At 44.0% G+C, this 27,373-nt stretch overlaps 2 protein-coding genes across 2 annotated transcripts in view; one reads left to right on the top strand and one right to left on the bottom strand.

Moving 5' to 3' along the window:
• The window catches only part of anks1aa (ankyrin repeat and sterile alpha motif domain containing 1Aa), a 57,207-nt gene extending 32,769 nt beyond the window's left edge, over positions 1–24,438 (bottom strand). Inside the window, 11 exon segments of the mRNA XM_029436361.1 lie at positions 636–759; positions 1,339–1,383; positions 1,661–1,830; positions 1,980–2,066; positions 2,152–2,253; positions 2,369–2,444; positions 3,161–3,457; positions 12,655–12,717; positions 13,749–13,905; positions 14,108–14,188; positions 23,827–24,438. Coding sequence (XP_029292221.1) covers positions 636–759; positions 1,339–1,383; positions 1,661–1,830; positions 1,980–2,066; positions 2,152–2,253; positions 2,369–2,444; positions 3,161–3,457; positions 12,655–12,717; positions 13,749–13,905; positions 14,108–14,188; positions 23,827–24,005 — 1,381 coding nt within the window. The 5' untranslated portion in view covers positions 24,006–24,438.
• Positions 24,439–24,977: 539 nt separating this feature from the next.
• On the top strand, positions 24,978–27,349 carry taf11 (TAF11 RNA polymerase II, TATA box binding protein (TBP)-associated factor). Its single transcript, XM_029436362.1, has 6 exons — positions 24,978–25,242; positions 25,866–26,077; positions 26,318–26,442; positions 26,542–26,629; positions 26,707–26,803; positions 26,935–27,349. The coding sequence occupies exons 2-6, from the start codon at positions 25,907–25,909 to the stop codon at positions 27,063–27,065; spliced, it is 612 nt and encodes a 203-aa protein (XP_029292222.1). The 5' UTR covers positions 24,978–25,242; positions 25,866–25,906; the 3' UTR covers positions 27,066–27,349.
• Positions 27,350–27,373: the final 24 nt, after the last annotated feature.

Raw genomic sequence — 27,373 nt, 5'->3', positions numbered from 1 at the left:
ACAGCGCTGGCGACGCAGACATGATGAAGCGGTTTTAAAACAGACGGTGGACAACGCAGAACAGTAAAGAATCCCTTTTTTTCTTACACCATCATTTATACACATATGGGGGAGGCATGGTGACATCAGCCATTAAACTCCAGCCCTTCAGCTCAGTGACGTTCTTTAAATGGTACTAGTGAGGCTGACTAAACCGCAGGGCCGGAGGGCATGGTTTTAAAACATCTACATTAACGGCAATGGATCAAAATGGCCTCTTAATTTAATCCCATTTAATCCAATTACATGCAGTGTCATTCATCAGCCACAACTAAGGAGAGTCTGCTCATGTACGGCACACACAGTCGTGGTAAGGGTTGACCATGCGTGTGTAGGCGCTCTTGCTGATTAGGACAGGTGGTGATGGTCTAGTGGTACGCCTTCCAAACAAAACACTTGAAGGTCGGGAGTTCAATACCAGGGCTGCCACCATTGAGCCCCTGAGCAAGGTGCTTAACCCTGAGCTGCTCCAGGGAGACTGTCCCTGTACTTAGTTCACTGTAAGTCGCTCTGGATAAGAGCGTCTGCTAAATGACCTGTACTGTAATGTAATACTGGAAATGCACACTTTTCCCTTTTAAAAAACACACAATTACATTTATTGGATTGGGACTCCTGGTTGGTCGGTGCGTGTTTGGTCTGTGCAGTCAGCAACAACTCGTACGTGTGATCCTCCTCCGGCTCGCCTCTCTCATCGATACTGCTATTAGTATACAGGGCCTGCAGGAAAAGACGCAAAAGGAGAGAGTAGAGGGAAAGAAAATGTAATGCACAGACGACTTGGAATTATTTGCATTCACCACATATTATATATATATATTATATTTTACGATGCAAACATCTCCTTCGGCAAGTGAAAAAAAATAACGTCCTTAAATGTATTTCAACAGCATCGTCAGCCACAGTTGAGAGCAGACAGGTTCTGAGTTTGTCTTCACTTCTCCTCCTTGTTACGCCCCCTCTGCCTGCGTCTCATGCTGCACTCAGATGAATATTTATCAAAAAAGTCGTTTGATTTGAGCAGCGGCCGTGTGGAGAACAATCATAACTGGTGTAGCTTAAGAAGAAAGAAAAGCTTCCTCAGCGGCAGATAATCATCCGATAATCATTTTCCAACAGCCCCCCGAGAGATTGCATTAATAAACCATGTCCAACCTCTCAAGAGGAAACTAACTTTTAAAGTCAGCCGTCCTGCCGTGACCCTCGCATGCACCATGCTAAAAGTCAGCACATATGAGAGCGCGTGGCGTCACATGGCAACACGGCTTCATGATCTCAGCTCCTCACATCTGAGCTTACCTCTTCCTCATGACCAGGATGTGATGAGTGGGCCAGGCGATCTTTCTGCAAATGATCAAGAATACAAGATGTAATAAATACACAGTTGCAAATCAATATCTCATTAGTTTAATGCAAGAACTAAAGAACTAAGAAATGCATTGCATACCCACAAGACTGTAATGCTGGAAGTGTTGGAGCCCATTCATGTGGATGGAAGACCACTATCACCCTCTAGTGGGAGTTCTGCATTTCATCTTCCTATGAAACCCTGTGATGTGTGTGTGTGTGTGTATGTGTGAGTGTGTGTGTGTGTGTGTGTGTATGTTAAACTACTGCTGACCTTTCCAGCTTCGCTGTCCGGCCGCCCAGAGTCCCTGTCTGAGGACTTGCCGCTGGTGAGGCTGTCCAGAGAGTGACAAGAGGTGGCTTCAAACAGAGCCTCGTACGGGCTCTCCTCCTCGGGCCTCGGGGCCAGCCCCGAGATCAACTCGTTCACCCTTTCCAGATCACCTATAACCAAAACAAAAAGGTTCAAATGTACATAATGTGCATAAACACACAAACAAAGTTCTCAGCTGAACAAATAAAAGAGAAACCTCTGTGCATTCTCCTGCTCTGTGTTCAAACACCAAACTTTTCTAACATCTGGTAAGTCTTACCCTTTTTACGAGGGCTGGGACTCTCCTGGGGCGGAGGGATTGGTGGAGGGGGAAGGTCAATGTCAGGGGGTTTTCCAGCCATGTGACCTGCAACAGACACACAGGACATTGTATCACAGCCGGTAAATGTGAAACGAAGAGGGTGCTTCCCTTCACAGCTCTCGGTGTTCACCTAGGATGAGCGCGGCGATCTGACTGCTCTTCTGGGAGGGCATGTCCTTGACAGTGTCCAGCGCTGTCAGGCCCTTCTGGTCGCTGATGTTCACAACGATACCTGACGAATGACAAGGTTTTGTTTTTTTGCCAATTAAATTTCCTTCGTAGAAGTTGTGTTGATTAAGAACAGCAGGAGACGCAGATGTTGCCTGCGTGTGCTACTTAAGTCTGACCTGCACTCAGAAGTCTCTCGACCACATCCGTCTTCCCGAACAAGGCTGCTTCGTGGAGGGCGCTGCCTTTCTCCGTCTGAGCAGAGAAAAGAAACCAGAAGCATAAAGAGACAGAGGCGCAGAAGGTCGAGACAAATACCCCTGTGTGGCACCAATGTGATTGTACTGAAAATTAGAGCTCGTGCTTATTTTTCTTCTACTATTTCCAGATGAATCGCACTGTGGCAGTCCCCAAATCTTAACAGCAGGGCTCAACGGTAAAGCTGATGCCTGTTACTGTTGAGCCCCGAACAGTGTATGGTAACTACCGAATTTACACCCACCACCCGGTCCACTCCTGACAATTATGTGGTTGAGAAATCAAAGCCGATCATTTTCCAGCTCAGAGGACCATGCTAATTGAAACCTGCAGGATGGAAGGCCTGCAGGACATTGAATAGACTCTGCATCCTTGATTCAGAGGAAAAGGAGGACAGAGCAAAAGGGGAAAGTATTTCCAGACAGACGGATGGCACAGTTTGGTACAGAGTCAGAGCCACAGGGCCCACCAGGGGGAGCAAGGCCGGCTCTGCTTTGATACCACAGCAGTTCCTCTGCAAACTGAGAGCTTAAGAGTTTTACATTTAATCTCATAGCTTTAGTAGGAAGTAGCGAGAGGAAGTGCTGCAAGAACAGATTAACCCAACATCATTTCGGCCATGACAGTATATTAAGACATACTTGCAAACTGAAGCTTTTAAGTTCACACACACACACACACACACAGACACACAGACACACACACACACACACCTCATAGTTGATGTCCATGCCAGCGTCCAGCAGCACCTCCACCACAGGCAGGTGTCCGTTCCGAGAGGCCAGATGCAGCGGTGTGTGTTTCTTGGTGTTACAGCTGAGCAGGTTGGGGTGGGCGCTGAGCAGCAGCTTGACCACCTCCAGGCGGCCGTAGAGCGCGGCCAGGTCCAGTGGAGTCTCAAACTTGTTGTTCCTCATGGTGGGGTCCGTCAGCTCCTCCAGCAGCAGCCGCACCACCTGGGAGTGGCCATACTGGGCAGCACAGTGCAGCGGCGTCTCGTTGTCGTTGTTCTGTTGGGGGGGGGGGGGGTGAAAGGGTGAGAAGCAGCACAGGACACGCTCAAGAAACAAAGTGATAAGGCGATGTAATAAAAGCAGATCAGGAGAGAAGGGCCACGAGTTGTCATGTTTGTTAATGAGGAAGAGCAGGTGACTCAGCGGAGTTAAACCAATCAGTGTGTAGAGCCCGCCCCGTTAGCAGATTAAAAAAGGTCATGAAAAAGCACCAATGATGATGAAGCGCACAGTGGGGCCTGGGGGGGGGGGATATCTGGCAGACATGCATGGACTAATGAGGACAGGTGTTGGGGAAGGTCGGGGGCGGCGGTGTTCTAGCAGAGACATGGGCCACTCTGATCGCCTCTTGCATTGTGGAGTTACAAAGAGTGAGACCTGGCCTGAATAGACTTCCTAGACTTGAGTCAATGGACAAGCAAAAATAGAAAAGCCCGTGACTTTTTAGAGAAAAGACGAGAGTCCCTCTGGAAACTGAAACTGAAACCGAGTGCCGTCAATATTCTTAACTTGGTAGATCTAAACCACAGACATTAGCAGGAACTGTTTTAATGTGTGATATGACCTTGTGTGGGTGTGTGTGTGTGTGTGTTTTTATGCTGTTGTTTCTTATGTTTCGTGATACTTCCTGCCCGCTGGGCTATAAAGATTTATTGTATCGTATTGTTTGTAATAGTTTTGCCCCGTCAAGATGAGCTGTCACATCTATGAGGCACACTTTCTGCTCACACATCAGAGCACAACGAAGGCAACAATAATGGAAGTTGTAGACATAAGACGACTAAAAAAGGGGGGAAAGATGAGCATGATGCATTTTCCACATGCCTTGCAAATGTGTGACTGTTGTGGGTCTGCGTGAAGTGGCCTGGGTTACTGCCTGACAGTGTTGTTAACGCAATATTTCTGTGTACTACACACCGACAGGCTGGAGTTAAGAGAAAGGTAGTGAGTGTAGAGATCTAAATACAAATCCTATCAACAGCCATGAGCCAATGATCTCATCTCAGCTAACAGACCAGCTGACAAACAGCAATTAAAAGTAGTCATTACAATTTCAACTCAGTAAGTGGTGCTTACTGGATCTAATGAGTCGCATGCAGCAACACGATCAATGTCTAATAGACCCGCGAACCTCCAGCACTGCTGCTGATCACCATCGTGAACAGCCAGCAGGGGGCGAAGCCTTCAATCCAGGAGTTGAACTGAGACTATGGCGTGGGAATACTCTGTCAAACAACGAACACACAATGACAACACTGAGTCATAATTAGGACTGTGCTGCTGGGTTGTAACTCTGGGGAACAGGAAAGAAAACACTAAAAGAAAAAGCCTCTATCCTGCCTATAGTAGGAGATAACATGAGAGTGGAAAACACATCATGGCAATCACTGCTCTCAATCTCTTAACAGGTGACTGGTGAATTGCAAACACGTGACTCTTAGCGATCTGCTAATAAAACCTGTAAAACCCTACGGCTCTCTGGCTTTATTCACATATTGTGCATTGATGGGTGTGGCAGATATTGCCAGTGTTATTGTGGAACCACATGCTCTGAGAGTCAGTCATTCCAGACACACAGAGCCACCTACAAAAGGGCTGACAGCTGGCATGAGAGGCCCCCACATGGACATGCAAGATGTCAGTTTGGGTGACTCCCAGAGGAACTTGTCAGCTGTGCCACTGAAGACAGGACATCATGCGGAGGGGGCAACAGGGGCAGTTTTTAGACAGGTGTCAGTGGACTCTCTCAAAGACCTGGCGCCAGATGGGATCAGCAGGTATCTCCTTCATTGAGGGAGAAAGTGGGATTGAGAGAGGGAGAGTGAGTATTGTACTACACTGGCAAAGCAGGTCACAGCTTGAGCGGAGAGAGAGAGAGAGAGAGAGAGAGAGAGAGCGAGAGCGAGAGCGAGAGAGAGAGGCAGAGAGAGAGAGAGAGGAGGTGGAGTTTAGGGAAACAAAACAACACCTGCTTATCAAAAGAGGGGACACAGAGGCTGGCTGTTATCTATGGGGTGACTTAACTGAACAAAACCAATGTAAAAAAATAATAATAAGGCTTCAAAGCAGCCTTTCTCTGAAAACTAAACCAACACAACTTCAGTTTTCACTGCCTGGGTGGTTTCATCAGTTGGATTTGTATACGTGTCCCTCTTTGGCTCAAAACAAACTCACATGTCTGCACTCTTATAGAAAAATGGCCGCACATAAAAAGAGCATGCAGTCTCTCATCTGTGACGAACCATCGAGCATTTGTCACTAGAGGGATTTACTGTGATGACTTCAACGGGCGAACATACACGCTGGGTTAAATCAGCATCATTCACTTTCCCTTTAATGCGCAGGTCTGCTGCTCCTGTAGTAATCTAGCATTTACACACAGCATTAAAACACAGCTGACTCTAACAACAGTGTGTGTATGATTAAAGCATGAAGCCTTTTCTCACAATATAAAAAACAGGAGTGCAACATTGGACACCTACTTGAACTCGAGTGCGTAGGATCATGTTAGGACCAAGTGTCTCCGATGTAAGTGTGGTGGTCAGTCTCTATAGCGATGTGTCAGGCAGCATCTGATCGGATTAAACATGGCCGACCGGACACTTGACTCACTGATAGGAAACAAGCAACAATGAGACATCGAGACGAGCCTCCCCTCCTCCTCCTCCGATGCAAGCTGTGCTACACATGTCATTCACACAGAGGCTCTTTCACTGCAGGGCCTCTCCAGAAACTCCCAAACAACCACCTCCATCACTTACGTTTCATCCATAGCATTTTTTTTTTCATTTTCGTTTTTAAATACTTTTGCTAAACATAATCTGCTCACATCTTTAGATAATTTATCCCTCATGTTGGTGATTTATGTGGAGAAACATATAGTGTTTAGTGCAGGGGTGGGGAACCTCCGGCCTCCTGACCAAGGTCAGTGTCCCTGAACACAACACGAGCGGAACATGTCATCACGTGGTCACGTCATTTCAATTTTAAACGAGACTGTCGTTGACATCAGTGAACGTAGCGTGGCGAGTGTAAAACAGAGAAAGGTGGATGCAGAATGTCACTTTCCAGGAGAAATAGACGAACGATGATTTCTTTGTGGAAGTAAAAGGCCAGTGTGTCTAGAGACACATGATGAAAAATAATCTTGAGCGTCATTACTGCACGAAACATGCCGAACTGCAGGAGCTGAAAGGACGAGTGCGTTTGGATAAAGTTAACGCTCTTCGGTGGAGTTTGTCCCAACAAGCAGCTCTCTGCAGAGCGGAACATACAAACATGGAGAGATAGAGAGGTAGACCACCACACCAAGAACAGACTGTTCCTCCACTGCTGTGCAATCAACACTGCCATGTGCAATACTCACTTTATCTTCTATCAACCTCTTGGTACTTTTTATTCTATTTAATTATTGTTTACTGCCTTTTTACTTCATATGTTCTTTTGCTGTGACAAGATAAATGTCCCCACTGTGGGACTAATAAAGGTTTGTTTTCTGATAAAACAGAAAGATGCATGGATACAAAAGTTGCACATCGAGTGCCATTACTTTGTAACTGCCATGTCAGCGTCAATAACAAGGTAAAAACCTTCTGTGTAGCAGATTTTTAGAAACATTTGTTCTTGTTTAAGCCAGAGATAGGATATAGAAGCCATAACTTGAAAAACAATGACCTGTGAATCAATTCTACAGAAGCTGCATTGTTGGATGTCCACATAGAGAACATTCTGTCATTAAAGGGATTAAGAAAAGAGTAAACTTGGCATGAGGGGAACTAAAAATGGGTTGCCTGGTTTCAAACTAATTTTAGCAGACAGACAGCCCTGCAGCAAAAATAAATCTAATTTCAAAACATCGCTATACTAAATTAAATTGGGCTTGATTTTCAGTGCAACACTTTCATATTCTGCTATAAAGAAGAATTGTGTTGCATCATGAAATCCCACTCACTATAAAAGAACAGGATCAGCTGTACAGGCCGCGTGAGGAGTCAAACAATCATGTACTAACAAGACACAGCTCTGAAGGCTCTTACACAAAATGGCACCAATGACTTGCAGCCTCGCTGGGAAAGAGATTGGAATTCATACGCCACAGCCAAGACTTCCTGGACAGCCCATGTTTTTTGATGAAAATCCTGTCTTTTACTGTGGCGCTTACAGACAGCCTCGAACGTCATCCTGATTTAGACGTCCGTGCATGTCGAACAAGAGGAGATTAAGATCTCCTCTGATGTCTGCTGCCGATTGATAAACCCTGCCCTAACCAGGAACATCTGGAGATTATACTCCGTTGTGTTTTCATGCTGCAGAACATTCAGCGAGCGGGGAAAGGAGGCGCATAGCGACGGGGAGAGCAGAAGATGTTGCGATTCTCACAGCCTGGGGCTGAGAGACGGTAACAGGGTTTGACTAGCGACCTCTGTCACGTGAGGCGCAGGCTGGCAGCAGAGCGAGTTACGTCACCCCGGCCCCTGGTAGTGGTAGTAGTAGTGGTGGGAGGTGGTGGAGGAGTGGGCCGAGCAGCTGTTGCAGCTAGTGTGCCAAAGGGCTGCCCATCCTCGCTGCATGCCCACCGTCACTATCTGACATCCTGACGCATGTATACTTTATTATAGGCTTTTAGTTATTGATTATTTACTGCTTATAAATGCAAAATAGGGAGGGGGGGTATTTATTTACAGTTGCTGTTCTACTTAATTAATTGACTAATTAATCAACTGACAGAAAATCAAGCTACCACTTTAATAATTTAATTGTTTGAGTTATTTATTAAGCAAAAATGTGCTTGAAAACATTCACTGGTTCCAGCTTCCAAATGTTAAGTTTAGCTGCTTTTTTTAATTTTTTATTATTAAATACATTTGTGTTTAACAAGCATCTGAAAGATGTCAGATTAGCTTTTTCCATTTGTTAAGAGCCCATTAAATACACATGGATTCCCAAAGTGTTCGTTCCCGTGAAATGCACAGCAACAATTAAATAAAAGGCCGACTCTAATAGTGTATTTTTATTTAGAAACTGTCACGCATTCCAGAGTTAACAGACCTCGCAGTCCTGTAATGAGATGAATGTCTAACTGGCTTCCTGCCAGAGATTACCATTCTCTGCCCAGTGGACTTCTTCTCCCCTTTTACAGGAAATATTAGTTTTCCGCTTCATATTCCACTTGATTAAATGGGACTTTCCAAACATAACTAATGTAAACGCCTCTAAGCTCTTAGATCCTATCTCTGACTGCAACTAAACCTCTCCTCCTCCACTAACAAACTGCCATACAAGACACACCCTGAGATTTGCAAATGAGAATGCATGACAATGGAGGATTCCTGGTCCTTCTGTTAAATAACAACAAGGCCCCCCCCCCCCCCCCCCCTCCCCTCCCCCCCTCAAGGACTCCTTAAATGAGCTTCAGCCATTTCTTGGCACGATAGAGACAAGAACGAGTCCTGGAGGACGAGCGGAGAGCAGAAGGTAAAAGGGAGGGGGTATGATGGTGTTGTTGAAGGAAGAGCTGGACGCTGAAGTGACAGACAGAGGGGATAAATGAGCGTGCTGGCAGACTGCGAGCGATGTTCCCAGAGGAAGGAGAGGAAACTCTGCACTACTGATAATGAGGTGACCAAGTCCGAAGAAATTACTTCTGCTGTTGCCATCAGAAACTTTCCCTACGTCAGCCCTCAGAGATACTGCAGACCGAGCCTGAACGATCCATTCCCAGGATAACGTATATATCCGTTCAAAGAAAAGATATTTTTTAATTATTCAATTAAAAGCCACATATTTACATATTTTATTTGAATGTGTCCAGGGTAACTTACAGCTTGTGGTGGAGTTCACATTAATGGCGGAGGACTCTGACATCTGAGTCTGGGTCAGAGGAAGTGATCTAAACACATATTGTATTAGACATGTGACCTACATAGGAAGATGAAGCCTGGGTGAGAGGTAGCGTGACGCGAGTGTGGGCAGACTAGAGGCTATATCTGATTATGGAGTAATACACAGAATGTATGTTAATTAACAAAAAAAAGAGGTCAATGAAGCCGTTCATTAATACAGTCTCTACTGAAGAGTTCCTGCTTATATTATATTTCTCACATCATTTTAATACAACATTTTAAATGCTATTTGCTAAACACCCAGATATTAGAGGATGATAATGATTAAATAATCCGTATGACATCATTCCTTATATGAGCTCATTCCTCCCAACAAATAAAATAGGAGCTGCAACTGATGATTATTTTTATTATTAAATAATCTAGATATTTTTTATATATAAATCATTGTCTTTAAATTCCTGGTTTCAGTAAAACAGCCAAATATATATTTCATTTACAATGATGTAAAATAGCATCTTGATGACTTCAGCTTAAGTGTGATGGTTGTTTCCCACCCGTTAATAGATCAAAAAGAACAATCAATTACTCTTGGAAATAACTGGCAGATTAATCCATGATAAAAAGAAAATGAGTTGCAGCCCTAAAATCGAATATTATCATAAAGGTCCCCCCCCCCCCCCTCCCGATCAGTTAATGAACTGATCATTTCTTCTCCCGTGTCTACAACTAGTTTTTCAGTACATTTCTATTTCTGTATGCACTGAACCTGTGTAAGCCCAATATTCAGATGGGGGGGGCAGTGCAGGTCAGACCCTGCGGTGAGACGTTTGAAACATCAAAGCAGCCAACCCACCGAGAAAACTATCAGTAGGAGAGAGCACAGAGACGTAATGAATAAACATTGGCCTGGCTGGCTTCCTGGTCCAGAATGACAGCGAATTGGGCCAAAGTCCAGTCCGACTCCTTCAGTGTCCCTGAAGCCCCCGATCGCCCGCGATTCCCGGACCCCACTTTAAGCCTCATCACACAGCGCTCACATCTGGCTATGGCTCTCTCTGCACAAAACACCAGATCCCTCCACTGGGTCACTCCCCACCGCTGTACCGTGAAACTGTTACTATGACAACGTCCCGCCTCTTCCTCTCCTCAGCAACGTGAGCTCCCATGCACAAACTGGGAGGTGGGGAGAAGAGGAGGAGGGGCCAACACACACATTTACACACTCACATAGACAAGCATGGCATGGAAATCTCTCCTCGACACTGATGCAGAGAGACTGGTACACTGAAAACCTCCCCAACCTCCCCAACCTCCCCTTCCTCCTCCTCCTCCTCCTCCTCCTCCTCCTCCTCCTCCTCCTGAGATGAGCTCTCTGGTGCTGGAGTGTGATGCGAGGGGAGGCAGGATGCACCCCGCCCACTCAGTCACATGATGCCATCAACCATGACCGCAACCAGGACCGGAGCATCCACAGTGCATCCATCTTTCTGATTTATTCATAACAAGGCTTCAATTATTCAGGCTCATGACCAGGTAGAGAGAGGTCCCCAAACTATCCTGAAAGTGTTTACATTAAGACATCTAAAATGGAAAAAGAGAGTAAGACAACCACTGCAGTGAAAAGTCACACTCTAATATATATATATATATATATATATATATATATATATATATATAGCAGCATTAAAAGAAAGCCAGCCTTCCCATCCAAACGCTTAGAAGATTAGTCCTGGGGAAATTCGACAATGTTCAAAAATAGTGTGCAGCTTTTATCTACAGGCCTGGGTGGGTTTCCAGCTCTGCCAGCTGAAAATGCAATCATGAAGCGACCAACATGTTCGCACCGCTCACTGCTCCAACTGTGAGGGTGACGCTGTCAGCTCTGCAGTGTCTGCTGAACAGCCGTTCTCCTCATGCAGTCGGCTGTGATTGGGGGCTTCCCTGGGTAGCTGGTGCAATGAGGATGTGAAGTATAAAAAGACGCCTGATGTAATACAGTATGCACTCCAGATAACACACGGAAATGTGAGATTAAGAGGAAAAATTAGGTCCATCCTCCTGGGATTTGAACTTTTGTTTTAACCCCAGTTGGTGAGGAACATAATGAGTGTCTCATTCCATATAGGAAACATTAAGACATTTTTGTTCTCTATGATTCTTCTTAGGGGGTGTCCGAGCTTTAAAAAAGGTTATTTAATGATCTCTAAAATAATAATAAATAATGAAATGTGTAGTTTGTTAATAATGGACTAAATTAGCAGAACATTAATTGATTTCAATAACTAAATCATTTAACTAATTACTTAACAAGAGTCTGCAGCCATGTTAGCTAGCTCGGTGATGCAGCACTTCAGCATGCTACATGCTACATGCACACTATGCTAACATGCTTATGTTTAGCACGTAATGTTTACGGTTTCAACATCTTAGTTTAGCATAATAAAACTAACTAACTAAACACAAGCTACAGAAGTTGAACTGATGGTAGAGCTAGAAGGGTGATCAAAATGATTTAAATTTATCCTGAGGGGGACACGAAGGTTTGTACCAAACTGCATGGCTCTATCTATCCGATGAGTGTACGGACATTTCACTAAAGACTTCAAATATCAACATCACTGTGGCGCTTTAATTTAAAAATAAATGTAAGGGGATCATCGAGTCAGTAGGATTTATCCTCTGGGGACAATAAAATGTTGGCAAAAAATATAGTTTTTGAGAGGTTTAAAAAAAAATGGGGACCATTCTGCACTCAATTTGTAGCAACACACAATACACAACTATCCAGCAGCCAATATTACAGAGGACTTCCTGTAAGCTACTCCATTTGTCAACTTCCCATTGTTTATTTCTTTTTTTTATACCACAATGCATGTCGTAGTTTTAACTGATAGTGTGGTTTGCTGTCAGTCAATATTTTCTCCTACTGCTGTCTGTGTGGTGCCAACATCAGCACTGCTTCAGCTGCATGTTACACAAGCTCTCATTACAAACGTGCTACATTTTAAACACAAAAAGAAAAAAAGACACACAGTGGCACAACAGTATTGTAACATGTAGAACATAGATTACCTCATGTGGTGGCATGTCGTAAGGCAGTGTCACTTGTGTTAAACATAGCATCTCAATAAAAGTGAGCATGAGTAGAAAGCATGAGTAGAAAGCCAGAGGACAGGGATCTACCGACAGTCGGTGGAATGAAAAGCTTCCCCCGTATCTCTGCAGCAGAGTGGCCCCCGCAAGCAGCAGCGACAACCCAAACCCCAAGCACAGCAAGGCAACACAGCAGTAAAGCAAAGAAGCACTTCAAAAGGAAATGTTGTTTATCACGCAGCACTCTGTACACACCTTGGCATTAATATATGGGTCAAAGGGCCCACAGCGTTTGAACTCTTTATGGTCTACAGAGCTCTGGGAGGGAGGAAGAGAAGATAGGCCAATGGTTTTGGTTCAGACAAGCAATGAATGAATGATTGATGACAAATGAGTCAAACTAAATAAAGAGAGGAAAAAAAAAAATCAGAGTTGAGTTAATGAACAATCAAACGTCATGAACAGGCAGGGAGAAATGACACACAATGAGACACGTGTGTAGTTGATCTGATCATCCGAAAAGGCGGCTCGTTAGATATAAATGTTATGATTTAGACAACGTTTGTGGAGCTCATAATGTGCCATTTCTCCTCATCGCAAACAGGACAGTGCCAGAGATGGAGCCGGTTCTGGAGGCTGTCTGTGCAGTAAGCAACCAAACAAAATATGAGAACATATGAGTTAAAACAGTTAAAATGGTTAGGGGCAAACAAGCACTTCAAGTATCACAGCATCGCAGCAGAAGTCAGGCTCATGATGCACTGAGGTGAATGCACTCCGGTCACAATCTTTTTTTGACATTCATTTTTGTTCGAATGCAGTACAGAGCATGCCATGCTGAACTACTATTACTATTTAGAAATATCTCTGTCATGTGGCGTTTTGTTGGCAGGAGTGACCTCCTTACAAAGTGGGATAAAAAGCAACTTCCCAAAGCTGCGGACTAAAGCATTAGAACTGTAATTGTGAAACTACTAGAGGTCAACAAATGCGCTGAGCGTCCTGGGATTATTAAGCACATTTACTTTACTTTATAAGGAGCACTAAAAAGCTCCTGCTGAGGTTCTAATACATCTCGGACATCCTCAAGAGAGTACTGGCATCGTTTCACAACTCGTGATATCATCAGCATGTTAAAAGTGTTCGACTAAACAAGAGTGGAACCTTAAGAGTGGAACTGAGAGAGACCACACACACACACACACACACACACACACACACACACACACACACACACACACACACACACACACACACACACACACACACACACACACACACACACACACACACACACACACACACACACACACACACACACACACACACACGTAAATGCAGTGGCAGACCTGCTCGTTGAGTTTGGGGTGTGAAGGTCCTTGGTGAATGAGCAGTTTGACGATGTGTTCGTCTCCCTTCCACGCAGCCAGATGGAGAGGGTAGCAGCCCTTGTTGTCGGCGATGTTGGTCAAGGCCTCGTTTCGCAGCAGCGCCTCCACCACCTCGCTGCAGATCGAGGAAGGGACAGGTCAAACAGTTTCAACCACACTAATGAATACACACAGACTTAGAAAACAGCAAATCAATAGCTTTAATTTTCCCAGTGGGACAATAGTCTGTGAGTGCAGACCTCCTTTAATGCAGAGCATAAACAGAGGCTCCAACACAGGCATTTCTCCCCATTCCCAGTCATTTATCTGTAATCTACCTGTGTCCATTTAGGGCGGCGTGGTGGAGAGGAGAGTATCCAGTGCTGTCCACACAATTCACATTGGGGCCTCTCCAGATACTGTTAAGAACAGAAAAGGTATGTTAGGTTTTCATAACACAACTCACACACACATAACAAACACTGGCCTATCCCTCAGTAAAGTCTTTAACGGTGGGTGTGACTGAATCCGCTGTGATTGCTATCTCAGGGCCCCAGTCCGCTCACAGCAGCAAGTTGACATCATAACACACCCCTACCTACACACAGGTGGGGGCGTACATTCATGCACTCTGTCTCTCTCTCTCTCTCTCTCTCTCTCTCTCTCGAAAAACATGTGAGAGGACAGGAATGAAGAAGCACATGTCAGCAGCAGCATTGAACCAGGAAACCAGGAAGTTAAATAGACGCCATCACCACACAACAGCAGCTAAGATGAGCTAATTAGGTCTATTTTGCATTAGCTCCATGCAATCACAGCCTGATTACTCTTGGCAAAGTCCCCAAGTATAATAGGCTTTTGTTACGCAGTTTAAGCAACAACAAACAAAGCATCGGGACGGAGTCTAAAACCATTGAAGGGGTAAAGTGCGAGGTTGGCTAACATTAGCCCAGCACTCTCATTCACTGGAGCCAAATTCAACTGTCGTGGTTTGTTTTCTTTTAATTTGCAAAGAGCGCTGTGGTGAGGAGGAAGGAGAATGATGATAGAGGGGGGCGGTAAAAAAAGAAAAAGAAAAAGGAGATGGAGGGAGTAATTTAAGAGGCTAAAGGATGCCTGGTGAGTGCCAGGCCTGGGATGTGAGGCTCTCTGAAAGACCTCAACACATCCTAAATAAATCATGCCACACGGAAATCCCAGCACTAGTGAACCAAATATCTGAGACCAGAGTCATTTGCCAGACAGAAAGAGAATGGGGGCAAAACCAGTGGGCCCTCACAGAGAATCAATCATGAATGGGACGAAAAACGGAAAAAGCGGTTTACTTATCTTTTGATACATTATAGAAAGCCGTCTCAAAACCAACGCAAACTGCGGATAACATTAAGATAGCTTCATAAATTATGACTGCTCTTGGGTTTTGATGTGAGCAAGTCATTTCTATGACTAAAGCCTTTGGAGAGTACTCTTTGAGGGAAAAAGGACAGCAGAGCGGGCCAATTGCAAATCATTTCAGCGTAGAAAAAACTAAAACATCCGCTTTGGGGAGTTGAACACACTCACAGACACAATATGAATTGATCCATGTGCGAAAGGTGTGGCAGCAGGATGCTCAAGCCTCCTCATATCAGCTTCAGTGCTACTGTGTGACTTCGCTTCACACACATGCGGCTCGCTTTTGTCGCAGTAATGGCTGTTTTGCCCCCCTAAAATACATCTCCTATAATAGCTCTCAGAGCAGACTGCAATTACACAGTCAGAGCCGTCTCATTAAATAAATGTCTTGGAGGGCTCTGTAGCCTGCAGAACAATGAGCCTGACGGAGCACAGACACACAGGGATGCAACACTCTACTAGTCATAACCTAAGCCGTTTATTTCCCTCAGCAGGCCTTATGGATCTCATCTCACAAAGTCAGGCATCCGTGAAGACATGTGACATCAAAAGCAGGACGCGCTGGGAGGAAACACTAGAGTAGGTGAATGTGGCGCGAGGAAAGGCTGGGGATTGATGCATTTCTGTCAGAGACGGGAAACGTGTGTGAGCTAGGATTATGTCAGCTCTCTAAGGCATCACACGTACACACTTGCTCTCCATTCCTCTCGAACCAGTAACCGCATTTGCAGTTAAGAGTACAGCAACACTGCGTTCGTATGGGATGGCCGCTGAACACATCAAACAGAGACAGAAACAGACCTCTAGTTGCTGTCCTAGATAAAAGAGTTATGTAACGGCTTACAGCAAAAAGCCCATAAACAAATTAACATAAACATGAACAGAGCAGCGACTACGACTGGAGAATTTAAGAAAATCGTGCATAGGCCAGTGTAATGGTAGTGGTCCTCCTCAGCAGTCATGACTCGGATCGGTCACCGCCAGAAGTTCAAAAAAAAGTGCTCAGAAAAATAAACATCGTGTCACATCAGCCACATGACCAAATCAAAACATGACAGGGGTGTAATGCCTCACAGACCACAGCATGGTGCCACTTTCTGCGACATGGGTGTTAATTAACACTATCGCAATCATCTGCTTGCAGAGGGAATGAAGACGTCTGCTCGTTATAATTGTTCACTGACATGGTATTTAACACTTGGTGTAAAAGCAGAGCTGCCGGTAGAAGCGGTTTTTAGGTGCAGTGCAAGTGTAACGTCCTCCGAGCACTTTGGCAGCATGGCACTCAAGGGCATGAGTCAGAGTGGTGCTCGACAATCCACTTCATCCTCTTACTACGGCTCACAACCAACCTAACTGAGGGACGGGGCTTAGGCGCGTAGCAGCGCGATGGGCAAAACAGAGTTGATTTGGTTTGGGAGGGGGCACATTCATGCGACCTGACTGAGGAATTCCTGTTTGAAAGGCTGAGCTAATCCTTAATTTCCCTGAGGGAATATCAGCGGGATGAAGCTGGAGTTTGAAAAAGATTCTGGGGGGGCTGTAATTCTGAGTTGCACAAAGCCTGGCCAGTACGAGAGAAGGAAGGATAATAACACGTCCCCTCTTTTATGTATTCTCTGCATTAGTCTGCTGATGTTAGTCAAGCATACTGAAGAAATTCTGAAAAGACAGTCATTTCCAAAATACGTGGGTTTAAACTTTAATCTCCACTGTGTTTTACTCTGAAGTCCAAATGTCATGGAGCTCAGCAATGACATGCACAAACACAAGAATCTGTGTTGGGTTTTTAGCCTTGTTGACTCACATACCAAGTGAATAAATCATCAACTCAAATTAGGTTAATTATTGTGTTTGAATGTATCTGTAAATCAAGTTTGTCTTGATCCATATTCACTAATATCTGGTAGGATACAGGTACAAACAGCAGAGACGCATCATATGATGACAATTAAAATACTTGTTCATTATCTTTGCTACATATGCTTTGCACAGCAAGTAGTTTTTTACAGCAACAGGTATTTAACAACAGCAGGTATTCAAAGTAGATGTTTCTACTTTTCCAGTTCCCTACACTATTTCTCCAGACGGGCCCTGGGGGGAATAGAAGAGGAAAGATTCTGTCTTCGGTTTACACAAATAAGAACCCAGGTGAGTGTGAACCCGGTGTCAAATAAACAGATTTGTCCTCCAGCCTATTAGCGGTGTGACCACACTGGGGATTAGTCTAGCCCAGGGCACCGAGCCCAGCAGTGACTGGCGCATGTCAGCTATACCGTCAGGGAAATTGGGCTTAATTATGCACTGCTGGTGGGTGGGTGGTGAAACCAGATGCCTCCAACCTGATCTTCTCCTCAGCAGAGAGCGAGAGACTGAAATACCTGCCAGAGTCCTCCAGGCCTGCTGAGGAAACCTCCCAATGAGCTAAACTCTCTGTCATCATGAAGGTTTAAGGGGGTAGCGCATATTGTAATGTTGTGAAGCGAGTATCACAAGTTTAGGTAGCACAGGGAAGCACCACGGCCTCTGGTGCACCACCACACCCAGAACAGACTATTCCACCACTGTTGTGCAATCAGCACTGCCATGTGCAATGTTCATCTTTATAAACTACTCAACCGCTTTGTACTTATATTGTTTTATTTATTTATCGTGTGCTCGGCACTTTACTTCATATGTTCTTTTGCTGTAACAATGTAAATGTCCCCGTTGTGGGACTAATAAAGGATTTCTGAGTCTGAAACAAACCTAAAATCTATGACACGGCTATGACAACGCGTTAACAAGTCTATGACTATGATGTCTTCAAATGTCTTGATTCATCCTGTCTGAACCAGCTTTCATGGCAATCCATCCAATAGTAGTCAAGAGATCTCACCCAAAACATCCAATGTCCACTGGGGACCATACACGTCTGTATAAACTTTCTTGGCAATCGAACCAATAGCTTAATATTTCCATCTGGACCAAAGTGGTGGACTGACCGACATTGCCATCCATAGAGCGGCGCTGCCAGTGAGGTCTTAAAACAAGTTATTGTTGAATGTTTGAGGTAGGCATCTCTCAAAATAATGAGTTAACCATTTTAGAAAATCTTTTACAAAATAAATAGTGCTACTGAAACATTAATCTTGTTTTAGTGCTACAGTTAACAGCTCCAGTCACAACGGAAAGGAAAGTATTGTAATGAAAACAGCAATATTGTAGCTCATTTACCAATTTGATTATAGTGCGTCGCTTTAACAAAGCCTGATGGAGTCTTCGCGGCTCATAAAATCATAGTGAGAATTTCACAGAGCAGCAGAAGGTGTGAATAAACCGCGTATGCCCACAGATCAGTCCAGTCCAGTCCAATGGGCTCCAACTGAATCAAAAATTATGGGCATGAAAATCACTGGTGGCACGATGAAAAGTTGGGATGAAAACAGAAGGAAAGAAAAAAGAGAGAGAGAGATAGGAGAGAATCAGATGGGTGGAGAAAAGCAGGAAAACACCTTCAGTCACAGCGTGCTTGCCAACAAGTTGGCAGTTCCCACACCGACTTCACAGCAGACACAGATCTCACTGGCATCCTCTGAGCAATTCACTTGAAAGAGCATGAAGATGCGCATTTTCAACCAAAGTCCTGCCAGATGGATGGGCAGTTATTTTCAGTTTAGCTGACAACCTACTTCTGGAAATAGCACACGCCAAATACTGGTCAGTTTGCTCTTTGAATTCATCAGCAAAGTCTTCTTTGGCACAGTCCTTTTTAAGATTGTTATTAAGTTTTTGCTACAATACCACTTACCCGTGTTACATCATATCTATTATATGCGGCATGTTGCATGAAAGTAAGTGCGTTTTCACAGTTACGGCCTGTTGCCAATCTGCTTAGTCATTCTGAGGCTATCCAGTCGGGATTACTTTGCACAAATATCAAAGCAAAAGGGAATCTTGGATAATTTGTTTCCTGTGTGAACAGATTGAGGGCAGCGCCATTACTCTCACTCCAAGTACAACATGTTTGAAGTCTGGAGGTGGAGTGGAGGTTGGTGTGGGCCCAGCAGGTGGGCAAGAAGACTGCTGAGAGCAGCACAGGGGGAGAGAGAGGAAGACGCCAGCCAGCAAGCCAGACCGATGGAAATGTCTGGGTCGGGGGCTGCTAACAGTCAGCTAACACACATGTAGGGCTGCACAGGTCGAGGGGGGGGGGGGGGGGGGCGGGGTGCTGACGTCTCTGATCGCCGTGGTACCTTTTCCTACAAATGGGTTCGAACACCACACACAGAGACGCACCACGACCTCAGCAGCCTTATCTTTCCCCCATTTGTCCATGTGTTATTACAAGGTTTTCAGTGAGGGGGTGAAATAGAGTTAACATAAACAAGCACACCTAAGACTCAGTAGATGTGTCTTTGTGTTGCTGTCCTGCTCACAGATAAGCAACTTTCTGTTTCTTCTTTTAACACAGGAAGCACAGAACGATGGAAAGTATAAATACAAAGAGAACTGAGAGACACAAATGTGTCCTGATTGTTAAGCACTTTATAATGTTGTAAAAAGCACAATACAAAGTAGTGCAGTGTATTATCATCGTAGCTTGGCATCCTTACATGATATAGTTTTTATTTCAGACCCTAACTCCGAGGAAACCTTTCCTCTACAAACCAATTAAGAACTCCCTGACCCACTTGAACAAAGCTTTTTTTTATCCTACCACCATTAAGTTAAAGTAAAGATGGCTTCATTCTGCAAGGAAAAGACACTATATATGTCCGCTCCTGCCCCCCCCCCCCCCCACACACACACACACACACACACGCACACATGTGTGGAATTCATCCCTGCTACTAATGTGCCTTTCTGCCTGCTTTCTCAGACTACACAAACATGGGCCGTAAACATAACGCGCAGAGCATCCCAAACTCAGATGCTCCTGGAATGCTAACACGGTGGTGTTAGATGTCCCAGCTACCACTGCTCCCTCCTGGGTTGAACCAGCTACGGTTTCTTTCAGTTCAGAGGTCAACAGTTGATGAAATGTGACTGCCATTCCTGCTGTTCGCCCAGCTTTGAGCTACCTAGGAATGATGCGAGGCTCTTACCAGTATTGTAAAAGTGAGACAGTTTGCATGACTTTGATAGCTACTGTAAACTCCAACTCCAGACTGAGGGTGTCAGATTCAGGCTGTCAGCCTGTCATCTGCAGACACACCATCCCAAGTCCTACAATGCACCTTCACACTCAGTGAATTCTACATGCACAATAACAGAGATTTGTACATTTAAAAAGAGGACAGCATGTGGTCTTTTTTTAAGCAGAAGACATTTTCTCGGCTGACACCAGTCTCACAGCAGGGGTCTGCTTGGGATGAGCCAGACATTGTGGATGGAATGATCTGGAGTTGTCCCAAGCCTCTTAAAATGCTAATCAAGTCATCACACTGATAGAAAATGCTTTCCTCGGTAGCATTTAGAGAAAGGAATCACACGTTGGCGAGAAAATACATTTCAAGAAGCCTTTGTGAATATCTAAAGCAGATTTTTTAAATCGCCAAATATCACAAAAGCCCCACTTGTATTCGCCTTCAGGAGACTAAATGAGTAGGACACTCTAAACAGGTGGTCCAATTCTATCCCAATGACAGCTCAATTTTCTTTGTAAAACTAAAGAAGTACAAAAAAAGCCTCAGAATGGTCTTTAGCGACTGATATGAATATGAAAAGCCATCATTCCGCGCTTTGTCAGTGGGACAAAGGACATGGCTGTGAAGCTGGGGAGACGAGTCCTCATCTGGCTAAGCTCTCAAAGCGTCTGTCCAGAACTGCATGCATTCCTCTGTTAATTTCCCCTCAGTGGGCAAGCACTTTCTCTGCCAGGGACCTGTCTTACCTCCGGTCTAACTGCAGCAGCTGCCTGTGTTTGGACAACCTTGTCCAGGAAGTGCTAGTGAAGAGATCTTCCTGTAGACCTCTGGGATCAAAACGGGTCATGGGACCCTAGCAAGAACTGCAGTATTGAGGGAAACGCAAATGCATGCCCTGAAATAAGATCTAAGACAGACACCAATATGGACTAAACAATTCCAACAGAAACAGTATCAACTCATGAAGTTTACTTTAGCTCCAACCACAGTGACACTATGAAGGTTACACAGGTGACCTTCCAACTCGAGGAAGCCCTGCCCGGCTCATTTTGGGGATAATGGAGCACCACGGAACAAATGTTTGGGGCGGCGGTGCTGTTAAACACGCCAGGGTCAGTGTCTACCCCATGGCAACCGCTGGGATGCAGCCTCCTGGGAAAGTAGACATTCCTCAGGGCTGCACAACTGCCTGGTTACAAAAACAACGCAGGTCTTGACTTGCACCCCATTCCAGTGCAAGAACGTCAAAAATCTAGTGGAAACATACACAACGCACCTTCCAAAGAATTTGTAATGAAATTGATTAGGTTCCATTATTTATCCGTCTACATGATAAACAGGTTGTGATTTACTCGGATATATTCGGCACATAAAGCCTAATATCTTATTATAACAGCCACAAGACACAACAAGTCTTAAATGACTGTTTAGGCTTCAGTTCAACTAAAATGACAAAAGATGTTTTATTACAGAAATGGAGGTTATAGTGCGTGTAATGAAGTGGAGTGCACACCCCTTTCTACACAATGTGTCACAACCAAGACAGATCTTACAGATCAAATCTCCTCTGACGGGATTACAGGCCTACACTTTCCAACAATGGATGATGAATGTTACAAAGAGATTCTGCTAAAGGGAAAACAGATACACGCCCACCAACCCAAAGCCCGTACCACTGTAGTAATTCACTGTGATGTCCTGCAACGTATTGACATTTTCATTATGCAGACTAAATCAAATGTCATACACAATAGCAACACCCCCCCCCCCCCCCGGGATGTCTTGTGGTCACTAATCTTGCAACTTGTTTTTATTCCGAGAGTCTGATCTATAAACTCAGGTGTCCACAGGCAACAGGCTTTTTTTTTTTTTTTAAGTCTATACACCATAGTTAGTTAATTTCCTACAAAGTCTAGCCAATACTTTCCCAGAGCTATCATTGCCAAACATCGATTGCTCAAGTCAGAATAGATGACACAATGGGATCTTCAGTCCGCCCACAGATCTGCGAGGGAGAGCCTTGACTGCATGACATCCCTGAATTGGATTTCCGATTAGAAGGGTTTAATGTAATTACCTTGAGTACATTGTGCAGTCTGCACTAAGTAACACAGTGATGCATCACCTCGAGCTTTGCCGTAACACTTGTCCCTTGAATGAAGGTGGCTGGCACCGGGCTCCCAAAGGAGCAGTATTACATTTTGAGTGACAGGCATTAAAATAAGGATGCAGAGAAGCCACTTGTAGGCTTTTAGGAAGAGATATAGACGCCTATGTAGCTTTAAGGAGTTGGCTCTTCTCAACGACAAAGATGTTGCCGGTCTCAATATTGCATAGAGCACAATGGCTGTCTCAACTATGGATGCGTCGTGAAACTACATCATATTCAGAAAGATATGTTGTTTCAGCCCAGGGAAATTCAGCAATCCTGTTGTGGGGAGCCTATAATTCAGATAACATCTGCAGAGAAAAAGGAAACTCAGAACTCATCAGATCTATTACATTTCATCCTATTATTTAATATTACCCAGCAGCACTCATCTGCAAACATTTAAAAAGGGATGGTATATTAGGAGATGGCCCGACCAAGCTGCCTCTACATAACACTGCGAGGCATTTGATGCAATCTTACGTTAAAAGTAGGGACTTTGGCCCATTACCTAAGCCTTTACCAATATCGTCCAATGTATCATGATCTCCAAATCAGTTAGGGCATTTTCATCAGAGCATCTACTAACAGACTGCAGTATGTGCACAGGTGGGATGTCAGCAAGGATGACATACTGTGGATATAGTTTGCTTTTCTTGTCTCTAAATCAGAACTCACAACTATTAAAGAAGGAGTGAGCAGCACAAAAGGCATCAGTGACAAGCAAAAACCTCTACAGAGCAGCTAAATATGTTTAACCTTGCATGCTAGGGTTTTTACCTATAACCACATCAAACGTCTACCTCGCCGAGGACTTCCCCCTGTGAACACTGATTGATCTAAATGAAATATATCAGTTGAAGGATGGGGGGAAAAAAAAGGTTTCAAGTCCAGGGATGTTCAAAAAGATTTGCAAACAGTAAAATAATTCTGCTTAAAAATGAGAGTCTGGTTCTGACAACTGGCTTTCAACTCCACCTTCACCAGTGAGTGTTCAGGTCTAGACTGTATGTAAGCAATTAATAATGCATCGGTGTTAGTTTTTAAAGGAGACCATGGGGCTGTTTTGTTGCAGATGTCTGTAGTTTAGTTTCATCATTACCTACTGGGTCCTTTATGCACATTACTGTATAGTACAGCTGGCAGAGCCACAGAACCGGGAGCTAACAAAGAAGCATGCCAGTGCTTCTGCGCTACAATGGTTTAGGTTGTTTGTTTGGCAATGCAAAAATAAGCATTACGCTGCGTAACTAGCCGATAATAATTAAAATACTTTAGTATAGGCTAGAATAGTAAATGATCAGACAATAATGGACAGGGTCAAAACTACTGGCTGTCTCCCATTCAGTTATATCTGCATCTGCTTCCTATTTCCAGAGCCTACCTGAGCAGGCTGGAGAGGGTATGAGAGGAGGCGCCGTGCCCGCTGCTGTTGCCGCTTCCACCGGTCCCAGACGAGCCGCTGCCGGTGCCAGCGGACGGTCGCTTTCCGGATAAAAGCTTCTCCACGGCGGCCAGGTTTCCCGTGCGTGCCGCTTCAAGTAGTTCCTGCTCCTTCCCCATCGCGGATCCCAGAAAGAAATCAGGAGGCGCGGGGAAGAGAAGGAAAAAGGGGGGCTTGGTTTGCGGGAGTGAAATTCCTCTGCAATCCCCGTTTTCTCCCGATTTTAAGTTATTCCTCAGTACTATTCGTGTGGCGAGGAAACAAAAGCTCCCTCCGCCGTTGGATCCGTCCTTCCCGATCCACGGTGCCGCTGCTGCTCAAGGGGGAAAAGTTTCGTTCAGCAGCACGGTACCACCATCAAGCAAACTTCCTCTGACCAGTCCCCTCCGCCTCGTCCGTCACTTCCTTGAAACTGCCCTTTCTTTCTGCATCTCCAATCCGAAACGCTTCACACACACTCACACACACATATACACACACACACACACAACCCTAGCACCCCCCGCCCTAGCTACTTAATAGGGGAGGTGGATGGGAATAAGCAAGATGGCGCTCGAGCTCAATTATGTTTAAAACATGTGCAGAAGCACGGATTATAACCATCCAGTGTTTGAAATATCTGTTCTACTGTCACATCTAAAGTGCGAAGCAAATGTCCAAAACCTATCTTTTTTATTATTTACTATTAGTTAAGTCACATTTCTGTAAATTGTCCACTAAGTTTGAAACTTTCATTTACTCCAAACATAAACAGACAGCAAATGTAACAACTGTGGACTACATGAGACTATCAACAATAACTAGGAAGTATTGTTGGCATTCATGTCAGCTGTGCTAGAAAAACAACAACACTTGTTAAATTCACTCTTGGGTGTGAACAGCAACATTAGGGAACAACATAGACAGTCAAAACAGTAGGGGTGGTTGTCTAAAATGTGATTTAACTGGCTGTTGTAAAATAGTTTGGAACTTGTGCCTTGATAGTTAAATCGTAGCACTACATTACACACAATAAACTTCGCGTGTTTTATATGTTAGCTGTATTGATCAGTTTGTTTATGTCTTGCTGCCAGTGTCTATAAAGTTCGTTCAAAACCGGAAACGGAAACCCAGTGCAACTGCTATCAACAAAACCATAGTTGCTATCAATACGCCGAGAAAACTAGCATTCTGATGCCATGATTATTGTTTGACCAAAAAGTAGCTTAAATATAATTAATTGTAACTGCGGTAATTTCTGCGTTGTGTGCTAGCCTCCTTGCTAACTGGCAATTACTAAGCTAACGTTAGCTTAACTTAACTCCACCGTTAGCTTGGCTATTGCTGCTGTTTTGTTGACGCCTAGCTGCAAAGAAGGTATGTGCATGTTGTATTCGTATTTTCATCAAATGTGTATCCAGATGTGATCAATAACACGAACCTGTATAGTCCTTGTTGAGGCTTCTAAGCTGAGTAATCTTAAAAACATTATTTCTTTCATGTAGCTGCAAGTCGTTATAGAAGCCAAAATGATAGCTATCTAGCTTTAGCCAAACTAGCAACAAACTAATAAACAGTGGGGAAGAAGTATTCAGATGCTTTACAGAACTATTACAACACTGTGAAAATACTCCACTGTAAGTAAACTTAAAAATGTTACCTAAGTAAAATTATACAAGTATTATCAGCAAAATGTACGTTTGTTTGTGTATGTTTTAAAAGTAAAGTAAGTCATTGTGCAGTAAAATGGTCCCTGCCAGTGTTTTACAATATACGTTATATGTGATGTTTTTGGATTAGTTTTACTGCTCAATAATTAGAGTTGGGCTTTTTAGTGCTGTATGTGCTATGTTTAAGGTTGTGTTCATTCTGTGTTGGGTAGTGAAATCCACAGCAATTCATCATATTCTATGAGACAATATGTTTGTAGCGTCACCGTCCTGTAAATGTACTTAGTTACAGTCCACCACTCCAAATCAACAACCTTTTTTATATTACAGAGTCGGAACCTGTCAGCCAGCGTTAGAGGGAGTGAGTGATTATGGCTGACCCTGCACGGATCAAACCTGAGTCTACACCTGAGAGAACAACTTCTTCTAATAAGCAGCATCCTAAATCAGAGGAAACTGAAGATGTACCTGTCACAGCAAAACGTTCAAAGGAAAACAAAGAGTCATCCTCGCAAGATGAGCCCAACCAGGAGGTTAAATCTGTGAGTTCTGGTGAAGCTCAGTCTAACAGTGGGACTCAAATTAAAGACCAATGGGCCATGGCACAGTTTTATTTTCCATTTAACAAAAAAAAAGCCAAACATCTTAAATGATACCTAAACACAAGCAGCCATACAAGAGTATATAAGTGAATGCTCTATTTACAAGAGTGTTTGTGGCTTTACAAAAGGCATCTCATTGTTTTTAATGGGTTTTAAACAATTGTGTCTTCCACTGTGAAGGAACTGGCAGGTGGGGAAGATGAGGACGAAGGAACCTCTGACCAAGCCAAAAGACTGAAGGTGGAACCAGAGAAGAAAAAAGAGAAGCGCCAAAAGGTTGATGAGGATGAAATACAAAAGATGCAGTAAGACTGGGATTTCTAACAGAAGATCATTCCGATCCAAAAACTCTTTAAATCTCTTTCCAGTGAACACCACCACCACCTGTTCTTCTTGTCTTACAGAGTTTTGGTGTCGTCCTTTTCTGAAGAGCAGCTGAATCGCTATGAGATGTACAGACGCTCTGCCTTCCCTAAGGCAGCTATTAAGAGGGTAAGCGATTCTAAACACCTGAGGATTTTTTTATAATCTATGTTATTGGTTTGATGTCTTTTATTTTATTTTTCTAGCTGATCCAGTCCATAACAGGATCATCAGTGTCCCAGAATGTGGTGATTGCCATGTCTGGTATTTCCAAGGTTTTTGCTGGGGAAATTGTTGAGGAAGGTGAGTGGCAGACTTACAAAACAAAGGAAGTTCAGACACAATTAACAGAATGCATGAATAAATACTTCTTATTTGTACCTCTCAGCGAACTTTAAATTTGTCTTATGTAGTTCAATATTTTGTCCTCACAGCATTGGACGTTTGTGAGAAGTGGGGAGAAACACCGCCGCTTCAGCCCAAGCACATGAGGGAAGCAGTGAGGAGGTTAAAGAGCCGAGATCAGATTCCCAACACCAAGTTCAAACAAATTATCTTTCACTGAAGCGCCTGTGCTTTCGATAAGAAAGTGGTGCCATACCTTTTTGGAAAACTTGTCATGAAGCTTCTGTAGCAAACTAGATACTGATGATTCTCTACTAACCAGAGGAGACCAGAGACTGACAGAAGACAAGATCAAGAGTGTCTCGTACATGAAGGTAGTTGTTAAATAAATTACTCTTACCTGCAATTGTCAAGGTAAATACTTGATGCAACATACAGTACAGTGCAAATATTGTGAAATTATATTCATGTTTTATGGTTGTAAATACAGTACATTTTACACTGTTTTGTTCTTGTGCCTCAATTATT

This window comes from Cottoperca gobio, chromosome 7, assembly GCF_900634415.1.
Source record: "Cottoperca gobio chromosome 7, fCotGob3.1, whole genome shotgun sequence".
Classification (NCBI taxonomy): domain Eukaryota; kingdom Metazoa; phylum Chordata; class Actinopteri; order Perciformes; family Bovichtidae; genus Cottoperca; species Cottoperca gobio.
The sequence above is the reverse complement of the archived record's forward strand: the minus strand, read 5'-3'. Positions and strand labels throughout refer to the sequence as shown.